We start from the raw sequence: 17,011 nt of genomic DNA, 5'->3' as shown, positions 1-17,011 counted from the left end.
AAATCCTGCCCGCACATATGAACACAAAACTGCTCTGCTAGTTCCATCATTTGAACTAAGACATCTGCAAAATAAAATACCGTACCGTTTGGTTAAAAAACATCGAAACATCAACGTATGAAAGCTTAGTTTTTATTTTGAACAGTGGAGGGCGTGAGATGGGAGGTCTCCAGGCTTCAGCCATACCCAACTCGAATATCCTTTCGGTCCCGGTGATTATTTGTGACATTGTGCAAACGACAGCCTTTCCAAGTCATTAGAGAAGGAAGGTCTGGTAGCACGTTAGCTCCCAAATTGACGCTTTTCGGCCTAGGCTAGCACTAGGCTCGTTGGAGAGGAAACAGGTCTGCGCAGAATCGGCTCCCGTTGCATTCCGGTTAGATTTGTGTCAGACTTGATCCCAACTTGCTCTGACGTCACGCATCAGAGGCAACGGTAATGTCACGAGAGCATGGCGGACGCAGTTGCTTTTCACCGACTGCAAGACCCAGGCGGACCTAGAGCATGCTGGGAAACGCCGGCCTCTCAGCTAATTGGTTCACAATCAACTCAACATGATGACGTCTTGTATGAACTTTTTAATCAATTTTAAATCTGAGGGACTTTAATTGCTATTTGTCTGATTTAAAGGAGTATCATCTGTAATGAAAATAATCTGTAGTTGCAGCTCTGAATACATGCACTGCAGTTTGTCCTATTCATGATTTCTCCTCCAGGTTGACATCAGCTTTTGGGGATGGAGGACGCAGACAGCAGCTGGGCACTAGAGCTCACCCCCCCGTGCATGATGCCCGAGGTGAATGGGAACGACAGCGATCAGGTGTTTGAGGTGGCGCTGCAGAACGGCTCCTCCAAGCGCAGCTCCCAGTTTGTGGGTGTGGAGCTGCTGCAGTCCTTCAAGCTGCTCATCATCCCCTGCTACACCCTGGTGGCTCTGGTGGGCGTCTTCGGCAACTACCTGCTCCTCTACGTCATCTGCCGCACCCGCAAGATGCACAACGTCACCAACTTCTTCATCGGAAACCTGGCCTTCTCCGACATGCTGATGTGCGCCACATGTGTCCCCTTCACGCTGGCCTACGCCTTCAACCCACACGGCTGGGTGTTTGGTCGCTTCATGTGCTACCTGGTGTACCTCATCCAGCCGGTGACGGTGTACGTGTCCGTCTTCACTCTCACTGCCATCGGTGTGGACAGGTAAGGATGAGGAGAGGACGGTGGACAGTATTAAGTAAAACCCTGGGAAATCTTCTCATGCATCCGCTGACATTTATAATGCATCATTAGAGGCGCAAAAAGCTTTTCAGCTTGAGGCATTTTTTGCCTTGAGGCATACTTACCCACCCTGTTATAACTACACACAAATGAAAAATAAGGTGCATACTTCCTCACAATGAATGTCACTATGTCTTTCCACCCAAAATTGCAGTGGCAGATGCAAATGTGTTAAAACCTGGATGATTTCAGCAGAGTCTGGAAATAACTACACTTACACTCGTGATAAAGCTAAAAATAAAAAAGAAGCTACTTGCCAAACTAAAGAATATGATTTCTCAGATTTAACTGGCCAACCAATATGGCAGTTGAGCCTCAGTTTAAATAGCGAGTAAAATATGGAAGTCAAACACAGGCACAAAAAAAAGAAAAAAAGAAAAGAAATCGCCCGTGGCATCGTGGCCCACACCGTGTTGTCCTCGGATCAAATTGTCCCAATTTCCTATATCAATGTTCTTTTTAATTCCCCAAAATAACATGATGTAACACGTCAAAAAAAATTTGAAGTGGTTTTGAAATAGTATTGAGTAAAAGTTGACATATTCCAGTTTGTGATTATCCATCAACATACACTCCTTTAATTTTAGTCTCAATAATTCCTAATTTCTGCTTTTCTAACTCAAACATTTGGTATCATTTCCTATAAATGAGGTTTGTTCACCATAAATTCCAAAAATAAGTGGAAAACTAAAAGTTAAGTTATTGTTGCGTAGTGTTGACAATGTAAAAAAAAGTGACAAACATTGAAAAAGCGTGAAGTGGTGAAAAAAGGGATCAAAACGTAAGATAAAAGTTAAACATTGATAGAAAGTGTCAAAAAAAGTGTTAATTTTCAATTTTGACCGAAAGACAACACGAGGGTTAAGTCCCTTGTTTGTCAAAATTCAAATATATATATAGATATATACACACACACACACACACTTTTATTTCTGGGGGACAGAGTTTCCAGAACCACATCTTTTCTTCAGTCTTCCATTATAGTCGTTACAGTTTCAAGGATAATATATCATGAAGTATTGCACTAGAATTCTTAACCTTGGTTAATGGGTGTATTATCGTTTCCATCCTTGAAAAGGGAATATATATCTCATAAATGGCCCTTCACTCTACACTGCAGATCCTCTCCGGCTCTAAACCGAGATTGGGCACTAACCCTGTTCTTTGAGTTTCTCCAAATATAAACCTGTCTGGCTGAGGGACGAAAAAGGGATGGATTACAATATATCAGACAGTAATATTACTCCCCATTTCTCAGGAAGCTGGGCCACATGGCCGACCCCTGCTTTTTGTGTTCACCATGGGCAGAGCTGAATTAGATTTTTGAAATGTTGTTAACAGGATCTTTTTGAAGCTGTAGTATCTGTGGTGCTGTCTCGGTGTATCTGTGCTGTCCGTTGCAGTTTGCAAATGATGACTTGTAAATGCTGACTTACTTCTTAACTTAAAGATGTCGTGAAAAGTGTGATTTCCGTGACTGCTCATATTTTAAAGCAGGTCCAGGTGCAACATAAGTACTGTATCAGCATCAAAACGCTCAATCCACAGACAGAGGCACACATCCAGTATTGAGAAACTGTGCTTTTAAACGAGCCGTTTAAAATTCCATAAGTTTGTGATGTCACAACTATACAGTATATACTTAAGTAGAAAGTGCAGTTACAGTCATTATCCGGCTGCAATGGCGGTGCAGAGACACAGAGAGCACAGATGTGGAAGACCCGGAAATGCTAACCAATCAGAGCAGACTGGGCTTTTTCAGGATTGGGTCTTAAAGAGACAGGCACTAAAACAGAGGATTTCAGACAGAGGGTGAAGACAGGTATATTCAGACACACAGTATAAGAAAAATAGGGTTTTTGTTTGTTGTTAACAGTTTAGTTAGGTAGATCTAATCCAATCTAACTCTGGTAAACCAAACAGACTTTTCCCCTTCTGTGCTTCTTTACAGATACTATGCCACGGTTCATCCTCTGAAAAAGCGGATCTCAGTCTTGGCGTGCACCTACCTTCTGTCTGGGATCTGGCTGCTGTCCTGCGGCCTCGTGGCTCCCGCTGTGGCTCACACCTACCACGTGGAGTTTAAGAACGAGGGCTTCACCATCTGCGAGGAGTTCTGGATGGGCCAGGAGAGGGAGCGGCTGGCCTACGCGTACAGCACTCTCTTCATCACCTATGTCCTGCCTCTGTCGGCGCTCTGCATCTCGTACCTGTGCATCTCTGTCAAACTGCGGAACTGTGTTGTACCGGGCCACCGCACCCAGAGCCAGGCGGAGGCTCAGCGCATGCGCAAACGCAAAACCTTCCGGCTGGTGAGCCTGGTGGTGGCGGCCTTCGGCGTCTGCTGGATGCCAATCAGTGTGTTCAACGTGCTGCGGGACATTGACATCGACCTGATTGATAAGCCGTACTTTCTGCTCATCCAGCTGCTCTGTCACCTGTGTGCGATGAGCTCGTCCTGCTGTAACCCTTTCATCTACGCCTGGCTGCATGACCGCTTCCGCTCTGAGCTCCGCAAGATGTTCACATGCCGCCGACGCATCGGCCTCTCAGCCAATAACTGCGCCACAGCCAGTGTGGTTTTGTGAGGCTCCGGTGTTTTAAAGGCTACTGTTGGTTAGTTAGAGTATCATTGTTTTATTCATTGTAAATAGCAATGCAAATAAGGGCATTTTTCTCAGGCAAAACTCAGACCTGTTAGACAGCATTTATTTGTGCATATGTAAACACGCCAAAGGGTCTCAGACTCCTCTGGAACGATTCATACTCCTTTTCTGAAGTTTTCTGGAGGTGGTCTAAGTGTGGTTTGCTTCAAGTCCGCCTTGCGGTTCTCTTCACCTGTGCATTTAGTTTGTATAAAGAGGACTGTATGTGAAAAAAAAATTACATTACAATCCTACTGTATACTACTGTATATGGTGATCCAGCTTTCACACAGTGGCTTTGGGTCCTTGAAAAACGCTATACAAATTCAATTTTATTATTATTATTATCACCACAGTATGCATACCATGATTCAAAGCCCAGTGTCTAAACTGTTGCTCTGTGGTGTATTAATAGGCTTAAAAAAGTACTTCACCAATTTAGCATCGTCAGACTCTCGATGGTCAGTTCAAAAAAACATTATCGTGAACAGTGCCGAACCAGAGATATCATCTTTTACCAACTACAGGTCTGGTAAGGTCACTTCCTTAGATTTTTTTTTTTTTCTTCATTTTCAAACTCTTCAGCCCCAAACAGTGCTGACTCAAGTTGCATCCCTTGAGGCAATTTATCATAACTTTGCACAGCTCCCCCTGGAGCCACAAAAGGCTTTTTACAACTTTTTGGTGGTTCCATTCACAGTAGTCTCAATGGATGTTCAGTACATGGCTGGGATGAAGCCAGACACTAGGATGTTCCCCTCTCGCTGTCGGGGCTTAGCGCCAGGACCGCTGTGATTGGTTTAAAGAAATACAAACGAGGCAGAGCATTTCCCCCCCCTCATCCAAGAATAGGTAAGTGGTGTAGCCATACCGTACTGGAGATAGATCTGGCAATGTGAGACTACAAATGCAGTAATACTGCCCCAGACCTGTAGACTCACTTTGATGTGTAAAATTGACGAGAGAATTCATATAGACCAAAAGTTTACGTCGTTAAGAGGAATTAACACGCGGTTGGTTTAGGTCCTAAACCAACAATCTTGTAATACTTTCTCTCGGCACCAAGTAGGTCTGCACGATTCAGGGAAATATGAATCATGATGTTTTAGCTTCGAACTGATATCACGATTCTCTTCCACGATTTGTTTTCTCATGTAGTGTGATGTTTATTTCACACGTGAACCATGACAAAACAAAACAAACTGGCAGTACCAAACATCGAGGCTTCGATGAAGAGGAGGGAGAGCATCGCAGCGCTCGGGAGCGCTTTAAAACCTATTTTATACAGTCTGTGTTTAAAACACGGAAGAAAGAAAGTAGGGGCGTTTGTGATGCAGTCGGCTCGTAAAATTGAATGACAACCGAAGTCATTTAAAAAAATATATAATATTAATCTAAAAGTTATTTAAAAAATAAAATCGTGAACAGGGTGAATCAAGATCGCGATTTTATAAGAATTAATTGTGCAGGCCTAGCACCAAGCCTCAATGGCCAAGGCATTAAACTTAAGATGGGTCACAATTTTATATATACTGTGTATATATATATATATATATATATATATATATATATATAAAAGGTTTAAATACACAATACCAGTCAGAACGATCAATTCATTGAAATTTGTTGACAGTTAGAAGAATATAGCATTTCCCCAGACTTGAATACACATTATTGACTGAAATTTATTTAAACTAGTAAGGTTTCAAAATGTTTAGAAAAAACAAAAGCTTCTTAAATATTTACAAAGTTACAAAAACAGCCCCATTTACATGAGAAAAGGACTTTTGGTCTGAAAGGTGTTGGTGTTATTGTGTAGAATAAAACATGTTGGTCTGGGACAAATTTGATGTATATTATGTGAGAGCCACTAATGTGTTCACGTAGTATTAAATAAGACAACTACTGCAGTTGTCGGTGCATTATGTAGCTTGTCTAAATGCTAAGAAAATGGCAATTATGTAGACTAACTGATATTTCAGTTAAGAATGATTAATTTAATCTTTATTTGTCAGGGACAGTGCATTTTCATAAACATTTCTGTAAATATGCCAGAATTCATCTGCAACAGGATCCCTTTAAAACAATGGCAGGCATCCTAACAGCATGACATTAAATACATTCTTGTCTTGTTGTCTATGAAGATAAAATGATTGTAAGTAATTGCAAATACGTGGTGAAATAAGTAGTGTCTTTATTTAAAATAAAACCATATTTTGCTCAGCATCGCTTCCTGTAGAAGTTTGACATCATCTGTAGTGTTATTGTCACTTCAACAGACACTTGATCCGTACAGCTCTATCTCGGGGAGAGGAAGCCAACAACCCTCCACCCGGCAAATCAGACAGAAAAAGTCAAGAAAAAGGATTTGAAGGCACAGGTATGTACATTCTGAAGATTAATATTGCTATCATTGCTGCCAAGACATTAAATAATATTGTCATATAAAGGCATAGATGTTCATTCATAAGTGTAGTTCAAATATAAAGACAAGGCTGGTTGGTTATTACAGGTACTGAGTCTTCTGCCGTTCCTTTCGTGATTATCTCTTTGCTTTCATTTTACAATTACAACACAAACATCACAGTGATCATATTATTATTAGAATTATTATTATTAGAATAGTTCGGATTTCTTGCATATTATTAAAAAAATATGTGCACATGCTCTATAACAACCACATGACAGCAATTACTGCTATAGCTGCTGTGTAATTCAAACTATGTACAGTACATTGCAACTGCTTGCTTTTACTTATTGCTGGTTTTTCCTAAATAACACCTCTTTAAAGAAAAAATAGGCACAATATGTTTTGGACGACCAGCTGACATTCGAATGTGGTGAGGAATGTTGTCTTTTTTTTTTGTTGCACCGAGACAGATGGATCAACAAATAAAATTAAAAAAAAATAAGACTTTAGTGGTAGAGGGAGATGTTAATATGCGCTTATATAAATCTTGATCTTGACTCGGCTTATGAGATCATATGAGAGAACCTACCTCATTAAGATGCCTGAATTTGGACTGATTGTTGAAGGTTATGTATATGATTATCACACAGGAGGACGTTAACACAAAGCCCAGTGAGAAGAGTTAAAAATGCTAGATAATACTAAAATGAAGATAAAGAATTTTTTTTGGATCTGCATCATAAGTATATTAAATAAAGCTCAACCCCAAGATTCATCAAGTATGGTATAGAAATCAAAATGTTGAATAGATTTTTTTTTAAAGCAAATTTGAGTACCTTAATGTCAAAACAAATACATTCATTTGCCCATATAAAGATGATTTACTTGCTTGTTATTAAGTGTTCACTAAATGTTTTTACTCCAGAGAGAAATTTTCCAGCATTCTCAAGCAAATTTGACTCTGAAACTAAGAAAGTGCATAATGCTCTAAGACCTTGGTGGAGATCATGTCTCCCGGTGACAACAGTACAAACGCACACAGCTGACGTAGAACTGTGTCTTTGGGTGAGACCCTGGTCTTCCAGCAGCCGTTACCTTACACTGGCTTGGCGGCGTTGAGAGATTGCAGGATGTTGGGTTGCTCCTCTATGACGCGGACCAGCAGTCTGTCGATGTACTCCTCCAGCTCCACGATCTGAGATTCCTTCCGGGACAGGTCGGCTTGCTGCCGCACCACCAGCGTGATCAACTCTTCCTGTGTCAGCTGAGTGTACGGGCCACTCTGCACCGAGTGTGCCACCTGAGGGGGAGGACAAAAAGCAAATTTATTATCCTAATAAAATAATATTGATTTAGTACCAGGGGCAGGGTTCAAAATTAGCAGCATATACTAGCCAAATGCTGGTAAAAGATGAAATAGGCTGATAGATTTTTTTTCACTCACAAAAAAATAAATAAAATAAAATAGGTCTATTATGTGGCTAGTAACAGTTGAACATTCACTAGCCATTTGGCTGTTGGACAAAGAAGTTTACTTTGATAGTTACGTCTCTCCTCTGTGACAGTAAACTGAATAGCTTTGAGTTTTGGACAAAACAAGATATTTGAGAAGGGGAAACACTGATCCACATTTTTTACCATTTTCTGACATTTTACAGACCAAACAACCAAACCATTATTCTAGAAAATAATTGAAAGAATAGTCAACTATCAAACTAATCGTTTGTTGCAGCCCTTGTGTCACGTTTTTGTTTTAAATCAAAAATGTATCGATAAATTAAGGACAAGTCTGACTACAGACTCAAAATCAAACATCTTTGCTTCATCAATTTAGAGAATTTCCAAGACTACAGTCCCATACTTTTTAGCTATTAAAGTATGAAGCGCAATTCCAGGAACATTTGAGGATTAACTCAAAAAACATTTGACTCTTATAAGTGCATAATGTATGTTAAAAGAATGAAAAGACACTTTATGTAATGTGTTCTGCAGGAAAATCCAATTTGCTGCTGCGAGAGGAAATGTCAAAAACTGTTCTGGTTCCAAATTGTTATTTAGGGTACCTGAATCTTGCCCGGTGGGCTCTCGCGGACCTTTATCTCTTTCACGGCGGGGGTGCTGATGGGAGCCTGGCTCTCTAAACTCATGGGCTTCACTGGATGAGGCCTGTAAAGAAAATACATAAATAATTATCCAGTACTCAAAAAGATCACTGCAAATACAGAAGGTTCAACAATTTGCACAGAACAGAATTTCAAGCAGGAGAAAGAGACTATTAAACCCAGTGCTTTGCAAATCTTCCAAATCATTTCACTTTGATCCAAGTTGCATGGAAATCACAAGCTTTTTAGAATAGGTAAGGTAAAAAATAAAATAAAAAGGTAAATCCCAACCCCGCCAACAACCAGATGCCAAATGCAAAGTCTACATAAACAGTCCACTAATGCATTCTTTGTAAAATCTCACCTGCGTGGAGTAAAGGCTAGCCCACCTCCATTGCTATTCTGAGCACTGACAGGCTGAACATCAGAGGGTGAGACCCATGCTCGCAAAGGTTTGTCTGGGGGAAACTTGCCTCCTGCCTGAGATGCTGGTTCCTCCATAACTACCTGGAGGGGTTCTGGGGAGGTCAAGGTAGGGGTAAAAGGCCCATCTCCAAATGGATCTTCTCCTCCATTAAATTGGCTTTGTGTTTTCGCATCAGCTGAAAGCTTTGGTGCGACAGACTCCTTCCTAACACTTGCAGAGAGGCCTTGATGAGCTGTGGCTACGCTAGTTTCTGCGTTGTGTGCGGGCTCTTTTCGAGACTTGGAAGTGTTATTATCCGAGCGAATTGTGGACGGAATAATCAGTTTTTGTCTCGATGAATTCCTTCTTTGGAAAGCAGGACCGACATGCTTTGAGTCTTCATCTTTTGCCCTGTACCTACCGAGCTCTTTTGAATCACTGCCGTTAAAATCAAATGGATCTGTATGCTTCTCTTGGCTGACAAAGTTTTCAAAATTGTTTTGTGACCTTGCCCAGTCTTCAACTTTTTGCTGTTTTTGTACGCTGCCGGTAAAGAGGTCATCATCGTCTTGGTTCCTAGTCAGCTGTGCCCATGGGTCTTCGGAAAGAAGCTCAGTACTGGGGAACGGGTCAAACTCAAAGTTCTCCCGTTCCTGCATGTCTTTCCTGTCCGCACTGCTAATACGTGAACTAGATAATGTTTGGATGTCACTGTTTATATATTTGTCTGAGACCACTGGTGTCACAACAGAATGGTCTTCCTGTTCGGATTCATTGCCATTAGCCTTCTGTCTGGGTTTAGCTGTGGGTGCATCATTCTTTACAGTACGTTCTACTTGTTTTTCATCATCTGGCGTATCCAAGTCCACTTGGCTAGTTGGTCTAGGTCCAGGTGGTGGGAGCATAGCCTTCCTTGCTCCATCCCTGGACATTCCTGAGAGGCTTTCTCTGCCTGCGTTATCAGGTTCTGGGACCGCGGGCACATTAGACCTCATGAAAGACTGTTGAGCAGTATTCTGGCTCTGTCTTTGCCTAGAATCTGATCGAGGTTGTGGAGGTGAGACTGATTTAGGAGGAGCTGGGGCCGCAACTTTTTTTGATGACACGGGTTTAGTCTCTTGAGGGTGTGTTTGATAATGCCTAATAGCGGGACTCTCCTGTGGGGGTGACGACCTTAGACTGGGTTCATGCTCCTGTGGGCCATCCACACTCATTTCTTCACTGTCCCTGTGTTTCTGACTGACCTCAGCGATTATGTGGTCCCATCGAGTGTGCCCTTGAACTCCGTGTCTCTTCTTAGGAAAGAGGGTTTCATAATCAGGGAGCGGTACGGACTTTACTTTTCTGCCTTGCTGCGGCCCATCTTCCTCTGTGTATGCAGGGTTCATGATCTCTCTGACAGGGACAGTATTTCTAACAGGTTGGGTCCCGTGTACTTTGTACGAGGGCGGCACAGGGGCTCTTCTCTTCTTATCCGCCATGGTGGGTGAAGATCCCACACAGGGCAGATCCTCGACACTGCCACAAGGAGAACCAGCTGGACTTTGACTTATGTTGGGTGGAGCCAGGGATGAGTGGAGACAGGAGAAACTATCAGGGGACTCAGATGAGACACTAGAGAGGGCGGACTCAGATGGGGTTGGGGAAGGACACAGCTGACTGGGGAGTCTGCAGTCAGCGGGTTCAGACTCCAGAGATGGAGTAAATCTGCCAAGGAGTGAAAACAAAGGCCTACAGGTCAGTGTGACCATCACATCACCTAAAGTCATTTCCACCAGTGTACAACCCGTCACCAATTTAAACCATCTCACATGTCAACAGAAACAATGAAATCCCAATACACATCACATAATTTAGCCTTTAGACAGTTCAATATGTAGGCTACTCTTTACTACTTTCCTAAATATGCACTAGACAAGGCTGCCATTAAAATATGACAAAAACCTGTGTTCATTAAATGGTTCAACATCAACGGCCAACCTACTGACAGAACATCCGACATACGCACATCTCGCTGATACTGTTTCTGTTTTTTGGCTGTGACGTTGAAACATTTTGACTGTTAAATATGAAAAGACTACAATGTGATATCTCTGGTAAATGATTAGCTCACTTAGATTTAACTAAGTACTCCAAAATGGCTTCAAAATGTAACAAAATATCACAACTACATAACAAAAGGCCCATGCTATCTGCCATCAAGCTAACATTCTTGAAAACAAAAACTACTGTAACATCAACGACTATAGCGGCACATCCTCTTACCCTTACGGCTCAAAAATATAAAATCCAGTCCACAACCAACTATGTATAAAAAAATATATATATATATATATTTTTTATATATAGTTTTTATATATATATATATATATATATATAAAAACAAAATCAAATCACACCAAGATGTTAGCAAGGAAAGAAACACTGCAGCTCAGTAACTCCTTATGAGCTCTCTCAGTCCACAACCTGTTCCACAAAACTCCCTCAACGACAAACTACACCCAGATTCTCATCTGTACCCAGACCAAACTGGTCAAACTGGTCTATCAACGGTAGAAGGAAATTCAAAGTTTTGGTCATTCAAGACACAAGTCACAAGGTTGAGTCAAAAGAAACAGGATGGAAATTCAATAGCTTCAATGTTGACAGACATGGTGTATAGGATGAAACTTGTGTAAAAATGTCCGTGTTTTGGTTTTCTTAAATAACATTTCTACTGTTGCCCAGTGCATGGACAAAGTAAAAAAAAAAGGCTTTTTCAATCAGTAAATCAAGGCCATGCTACTCTTTAATGTTTTATGTAAAGCACTTTAAATTGCCTTGGTGCTGGAATGTGCTATACAAATAAAGCTGCCTTGCCTATTTGAATTTAAATTAAAAGTCCCCAATAAGGTGACAGTATGTGCAGTTACACTTGCAGGCCTATGGATGACAGTGTTCAAATTCCAGTTAGACAACTCTAAAAATAGTGTGCCTACAAGAAACCAGTAGCATCCCTAGTGTCACAACACTGGCAGTGCAGAGTAGGGCTGCTCATTTATGGCAAAAGAAATCATAATCACAATGATTTTGGTCAATATTTAAATCCCAATTATTTAACACGATGACTCGTTGGAAAGATGTTGCAATTACTGAATTTAAAAAACAGTGAAACTGTCCGACAAATCAACAGTGAAACACGTTGAACTGTAACATTTCTCTTGCCACTTTTGCCGTTTGAAGAAAGAAAAAAAAACATTCAAAACCCAAGACAAAACGTCAAAATGTGCAAGACAATGTTTCTTTTTCGATTGATCTGTTTTTGTGATCTTTCGGAGCCAAATTCATAATTGTGATTACAATTTCAGCTAATTGCACAGCCCTAGTGCAGAGTAACTTGAAAAGAAGGCCTACCTGGGCTTGACTGCGGAGACTTTAGCAGTGCGGTTGATGAAGCCCAAGGCAGAGGGGGTTTGTTGGTTGAGGCTAGATTTCTGATCATCAGCTGGGCTTTCTTTACTGCCAACTGGAGGATCTGCGCTGAGGGGAATGTCATCGAACGGGTTATTGGGATGGGAGATGGGTCGACCGGGATCTCCTGAGTTGCTGCGAGGGGCTGTTTTGGGTTTCTCCTCTGTAGCTTGCTGCGGTACCTCCTCCTTTTTCTCCTCCTTCTTTCGGATCATTCCGAACAGAGACGTCAGCCGGTCGCTCATGGATGCCTCCTCCTGACGCTTCTGCTCCTCGGCTTTGCGCCGCTCCTCCTCCAGCTTCTGGTGTTCGGCCGCTTCCTCTTGCTTTCTCCTCTCTTTTTCCTCCTCCGCCTGTTTCTGTTTCTTTCGCTTTTCTTCATCCTCGAGGAAGCGTCTCTTCCTCTCCTGTTCCTCCCGGTGTTTGCGCTCCTCTTCCTCCTGCAGCCTCTTGGCTTCTTTCTTGTATTTCTCCTCTTCCTCCAGCCTCTTGGCCTCTGCTACGCGCCTCACCTCTGCCTGCCTTCTCTCCTCCTCCTCTTGATGGCGCTGCTGCTCCAGTATTGCCTTGTCTGTGGACTCATACTTGTAGGAGGGGACAGGTATGCTGAAAGAGGAATCTGCAGGGACATCTGAGGTGTGCTTGCGGACATCCTCCGCTGATCCTTGGCTGGAGCTGTTCAGACTGAGAGTAGATCCACTCTTGGGCTCCGCATCCTCTGCGTACACGTGGCTGCCGTTGATGCACAGGTTGTTCAGGTCACTGTTGCTCTGCTTGGAGCGACCCAGCAGGGAGAAAGGACCTTGAGACAACTTGCTGTCAGAGCTTCCTGTCCGCTTGTGTCCCAGGAATTTGAATTTCTTTTTAACTGCGGGAGTAGACACAGGGAAACGTGACGTCATTTGTTGACATGCAAAACAAAGTCATGTAACTTGTACTGTGCTGCAGACAAAGACAGAACTGGCAAAATACTAGGGGTGAAAAAAATAGATTCACGTATGTAAAGTGAGCCGTTTTGTGAATTTCTAAAAAATTTATTCTTTTCCCCAGGATCAATGTTTTTTCATTGTTTTTAACCAATAATTCACCTAAATCCTGTTGATACGGTACCGCTGACGGTGACTACATCATATCCGTTTTCTACTAAACGAATCCATGTTATGTTACTTCTTTACAAATGAAATAAATGTCAGACTGACTGACTTGGGATGTGCGTTTTACGTAGAAAACATTTACTTTTTAAGAAAATGTCTCATGGTTTATCGTCTTTAGAAGTGTTTTATTCAACTTTTGTTTTTGCTAACAAAAGAAAAGAAAATCAAAAAGGGTCAAAAAGATTAACACTTTTTGAGCCTTTTTTTGACATTTGAAATTTTCAAAGCATTTTTATTATCATTTTTTATTTCACTACCACAACCTTACTACCACTAGTTTTACACTACTTTTTGGAATCCATGGTCAATAACCCTAATTTGTATAGAATTATACCTAATATTCGAGTTAATAAAGCTGAAATTGTGAATTATTGTTGAAAGTGTGTTGAGTGGATGAGTTTGGGCAGGATACTGATGTGAAACCCTTTCAATTTTCACCCCAAATTCAATAAAAGGGATCAATTGTATTTGCAAAGAGCGTTGCATGGAATCCATCCTTTTTTGTTGTAATTTGGTTAAAAAGAATGCCATATTTCTGATATAGACATTTTTAAAAAGGGGTCAAATTTGACCCGAGGACAACAGGTTAAGAGACAATTTGGCCAGTGCCTAAAATGTATCAAATTTAGTACCCAGCCCTAATCGGGACAGAGGCATATTGTCCCAGTCCTACAAAATACAGTTACATTGAGTATAGAAAGATACCTTCAGGAGAGTCTACATTGAGGCCAGAGGAGCGGCTGCTGCTGAGCGAGGAATTCTTCTCGGGAAGAGTCCCCAGTGTGGACATGGACTGTGAGAGGTTTCGCTGCAAGTTTGATTTGGGAGCAAAGAGGGTTTTGAGCTTGGATTTCTTTTTCACTCCCGGAGACTGGTTGAGGGACTGAGCGTCAGCCTCTCCCTCGCTGTCTGTGAGGGCGCTGCTGACAGAGGGAACGATAGCCGAAGCAGAGTCGGAGAAGCCGTCCTTTTTCTTCCCCCGGACTTTGTCCTTAAGCTTGGAGATGCGGGAGCGCGGTTTGTCCTGCATGGAGAGGTCGGACATGCTAGCTGACATGTTGTTCCTCAAAAACTGGATATCTAGCAGCACCTCCCCTCGCACCTTGTCCTCTTTCCCGCTCTTGTCCACCAGCTTGAACCAACTGCAAACGACAGAGAAAATGAATCAGAGGTTTCAGATGGAATTTTTGCAATTTAAACACACATTGTATCAAGCAATTTATCCTCATATCACCCTTTAACAGAGTAAACACAACATTCATGCTTTTATCTACACTTATTTTTCTGGATTACGGTATGGTAGGCTACTCATGTAAAGTACTATCGTCCTAATAGTATTTCAGTCACTGCAGCTGTATGTGTTACCCAGCCAAGTGTAGTTTGTAGTAATGTACAGGGGCCAACAGACGGCAGTAGCTACATTGGATGTAACACGGGTCTCGTTTAGTGCTAGTGAAGAACGTTGTCGCCCTTCTGCCTGTGGTTGTATGATGATATTCTTGCAAATGTTTCTTCAAAAATAAATGATCTCTTTCCACTGGAACGCTATGGTTTTTAATTTAAAACAATTATACTTATCAAACAGATAATAAATTAAGGCCTGCCTCTAACATAAGCCTGCTTCAAAAGAAACCTGTTACCTACTGCAGTTCAGGTAAATAAAGGCCCCGGTTTGTATTTGAGGAATTACGTTAGACCTGAGACTGATAATGTAGGTGTCGTCAACTATTAGATACCTTGGTCCAGTTCCTGTTGGTAGGACCATGCCAACCCCCCCCCCCCTGCTATGTGTTATGCAAACATGTGCAAAATGGACTGTAAATACACATAGATTTGGTGGTGGCTGAGTTTGAGTGAGAAAACATGTAGTCATTAAATTCATTTTGTGTCAAGGCCTTGAAAAGCTCATCCACAGTTTAGTCCACGTCGACTTCTGTTGCGTTTGAAATAGTGAACTCAGTATTGAGAAATGTGTGTTCCCAACTGTGGGAGAACCTAACTGTGAAGGTCACTGTGATATTCCCTCTTTGATCATTCGACAGAATAATATGTGGGAGAGTTAAACTGAAATATGGTGAAGTTAGCCGTCACAAAACAATGACAATGACAGTTATCTGCACTTCAGGTGGAGTTTACTGTTGCGGTGTAATCCATTTTAGTGTCATGTCCTGTACATCCAGACAGGCTCAGGAGGATAACAGTCAGTCAGGAAACAAGCATGGGAGGGAACCAACATTCCTCAAACACTTTCAAACATGCAGGGAGCTGCCGCGCAGTGCGTGAAGTCAAACCAAGCCTTTTTTCCACCCTAAACCGAGCATGCCAAGTCAAGGACCGTGTGCACAAGGACAGAGAGATCACACTTTCTCCAGCCAATCAAGAGACATGTTGTTCATGTCTCGTTAATGTCAATTACAGCAGGAAATGCAAAATATCTGGCTGTATACGGAGACATAATTCATTTTTAAGGGTAATTATGATAGTGACAGGTGTTATTGTTCTGTTCTGTTTGCATAGAAACGCAGGGCCATGCCCGCTGCACGCTATCACCGGTCCTGCTGGACAGGTTCCCTCTGTTCACTGCCCTTGGCACTTCTGTTTTCATGTATTTAACATGTTAGTGGACACCAGAATGGATTCAGTCCCTCAATATTCTAAGCACGTAAATGGGTGTAACACTCAGTGACACCAAACACTTTACACATCTTCAAACATTTTATTGCATTATAAGAATATTTTAAGTAGAGCTACAGCTAATAATTATTATTATTGTCCATTAATCTTTGGGTTATTGTATTTTCTCAATTAATTCATAGTTGTTTGGCTTTTAAAATGTCAGAAAATTATAAAAATGACCATCAATGTTTCCCAAAGCCCAAGATGCAACCCTATAATATCTTGTTTAGTCCACAACTCAAACATATTCAGTTTTCCGTCAAAATATTCACGTGTAACAAGCCAGAATCATAAAAGTTTTACTTTTTCCCTTTCATAAAAGGAAATAAACAGATGAATGGATGATCAAAATTGTTGGCCAGTTGACAACTAGTTGAATAATCTTTGCAGCTCTAGTTTCAAGGATCATCAGTGTCCACACCGCACGTAAGGACAGCAGATAAAAAGAAAAGAGTTGTTGAAGTGACTTTGCTTTGTTATTGCAGAACACAGTCGCCTGCTGTAACACAAACTTCTGGGAAGCTCAGTGCTTGTCTTCTGTTTTGACATTCATAGTGTTTAAAACAGTTTGTTGCAGCAACAGAAGCAGTGATGACGTTAAAGGGAATCTTGATATGAACTGATGACTCTGATCTCCGGTTACATGATTGTCTACTGCACAGTGACGTCGGATTGGTTTTCTCCAAAATTTGAAAAATCAGTCGTAACTTTTTGTTGCAGGTGTTCAAAATATATGGAAATACTTGGGTTACTTAGGTAGTCCTCTACAAACAGACTGCTAACCATACAGTCATCTACAAACATCAGACTGCTAGCATACAGTCATCTACAAACTTCAGACTGCTAACCATACAGTCATCTACAAACTTCAGACTGCTAACCATACAGTCATC

At 41.6% G+C, this 17,011-nt stretch overlaps 2 protein-coding genes and 1 long non-coding RNA gene across 4 annotated transcripts in view; 1 reads left to right on the top strand and 2 right to left on the bottom strand.

Annotated features, from left to right (window-relative positions):
* The window catches only part of LOC117944277, a 42,490-nt gene that overhangs the window by 18,014 nt on the left and 7,465 nt on the right, over nt 1–17,011 (bottom strand). For both annotated transcript variants that reach the window (XR_004656526.1, XR_004656527.1), the window contains exon 2: nt 6,094–7,372. This is a non-coding gene — a long non-coding RNA (uncharacterized LOC117944277). The remainder of the gene's footprint in view (nt 1–6,093; nt 7,373–17,011) is intronic.
* On the top strand, nt 719–3,891 carry prlhr2a (prolactin releasing hormone receptor 2a). The gene is made up of 2 exons (XM_034870925.1): nt 719–1,197; nt 3,227–3,891. Exons 1-2 carry the CDS (start codon nt 737–739, stop codon nt 3,861–3,863), a joined length of 1,098 nt encoding a protein of 365 aa, XP_034726816.1. The 5' UTR covers nt 719–736; the 3' UTR covers nt 3,864–3,891.
* The window catches only part of rab11fip1a (RAB11 family interacting protein 1 (class I) a), a 14,973-nt gene continuing 5,022 nt past the window's right edge, over nt 7,061–17,011 (bottom strand). The window contains exons 2-6 of the mRNA XM_034870847.1: nt 14,148–14,584; nt 12,232–13,156; nt 8,797–10,545; nt 8,394–8,496; nt 7,061–7,630 (exon numbers count right to left, since the gene is read on the bottom strand). Of these exons, the coding sequence (XP_034726738.1) occupies nt 7,427–7,630; nt 8,394–8,496; nt 8,797–10,545; nt 12,232–13,156; nt 14,148–14,584 (3,418 nt within the window). The 3' untranslated portion in view covers nt 7,061–7,426. The remainder of the gene's footprint in view (nt 7,631–8,393; nt 8,497–8,796; nt 10,546–12,231; nt 13,157–14,147; nt 14,585–17,011) is intronic.

Source organism: Etheostoma cragini, chromosome 5 (assembly GCF_013103735.1).
Source record: "Etheostoma cragini isolate CJK2018 chromosome 5, CSU_Ecrag_1.0, whole genome shotgun sequence".
NCBI classification, from domain to species: domain Eukaryota; kingdom Metazoa; phylum Chordata; class Actinopteri; order Perciformes; family Percidae; genus Etheostoma; species Etheostoma cragini.
This window is presented reverse-complemented; position numbering and strand designations above follow the sequence as displayed.

Coding starts and splice junctions, on each gene's coding strand:
- prlhr2a (XM_034870925.1), top strand. CDS start 737: ATGGAGGACGCAGACAGCAGCTGGGCACTAGAGCTCACCCCCCCGTGC. Junction 1,198..3,226: donor ACTGCCATCGGTGTGGACAG/GTAAGGATGAGG, acceptor GCTTCTTTACAG/ATACTATGCCACGGTTCATC.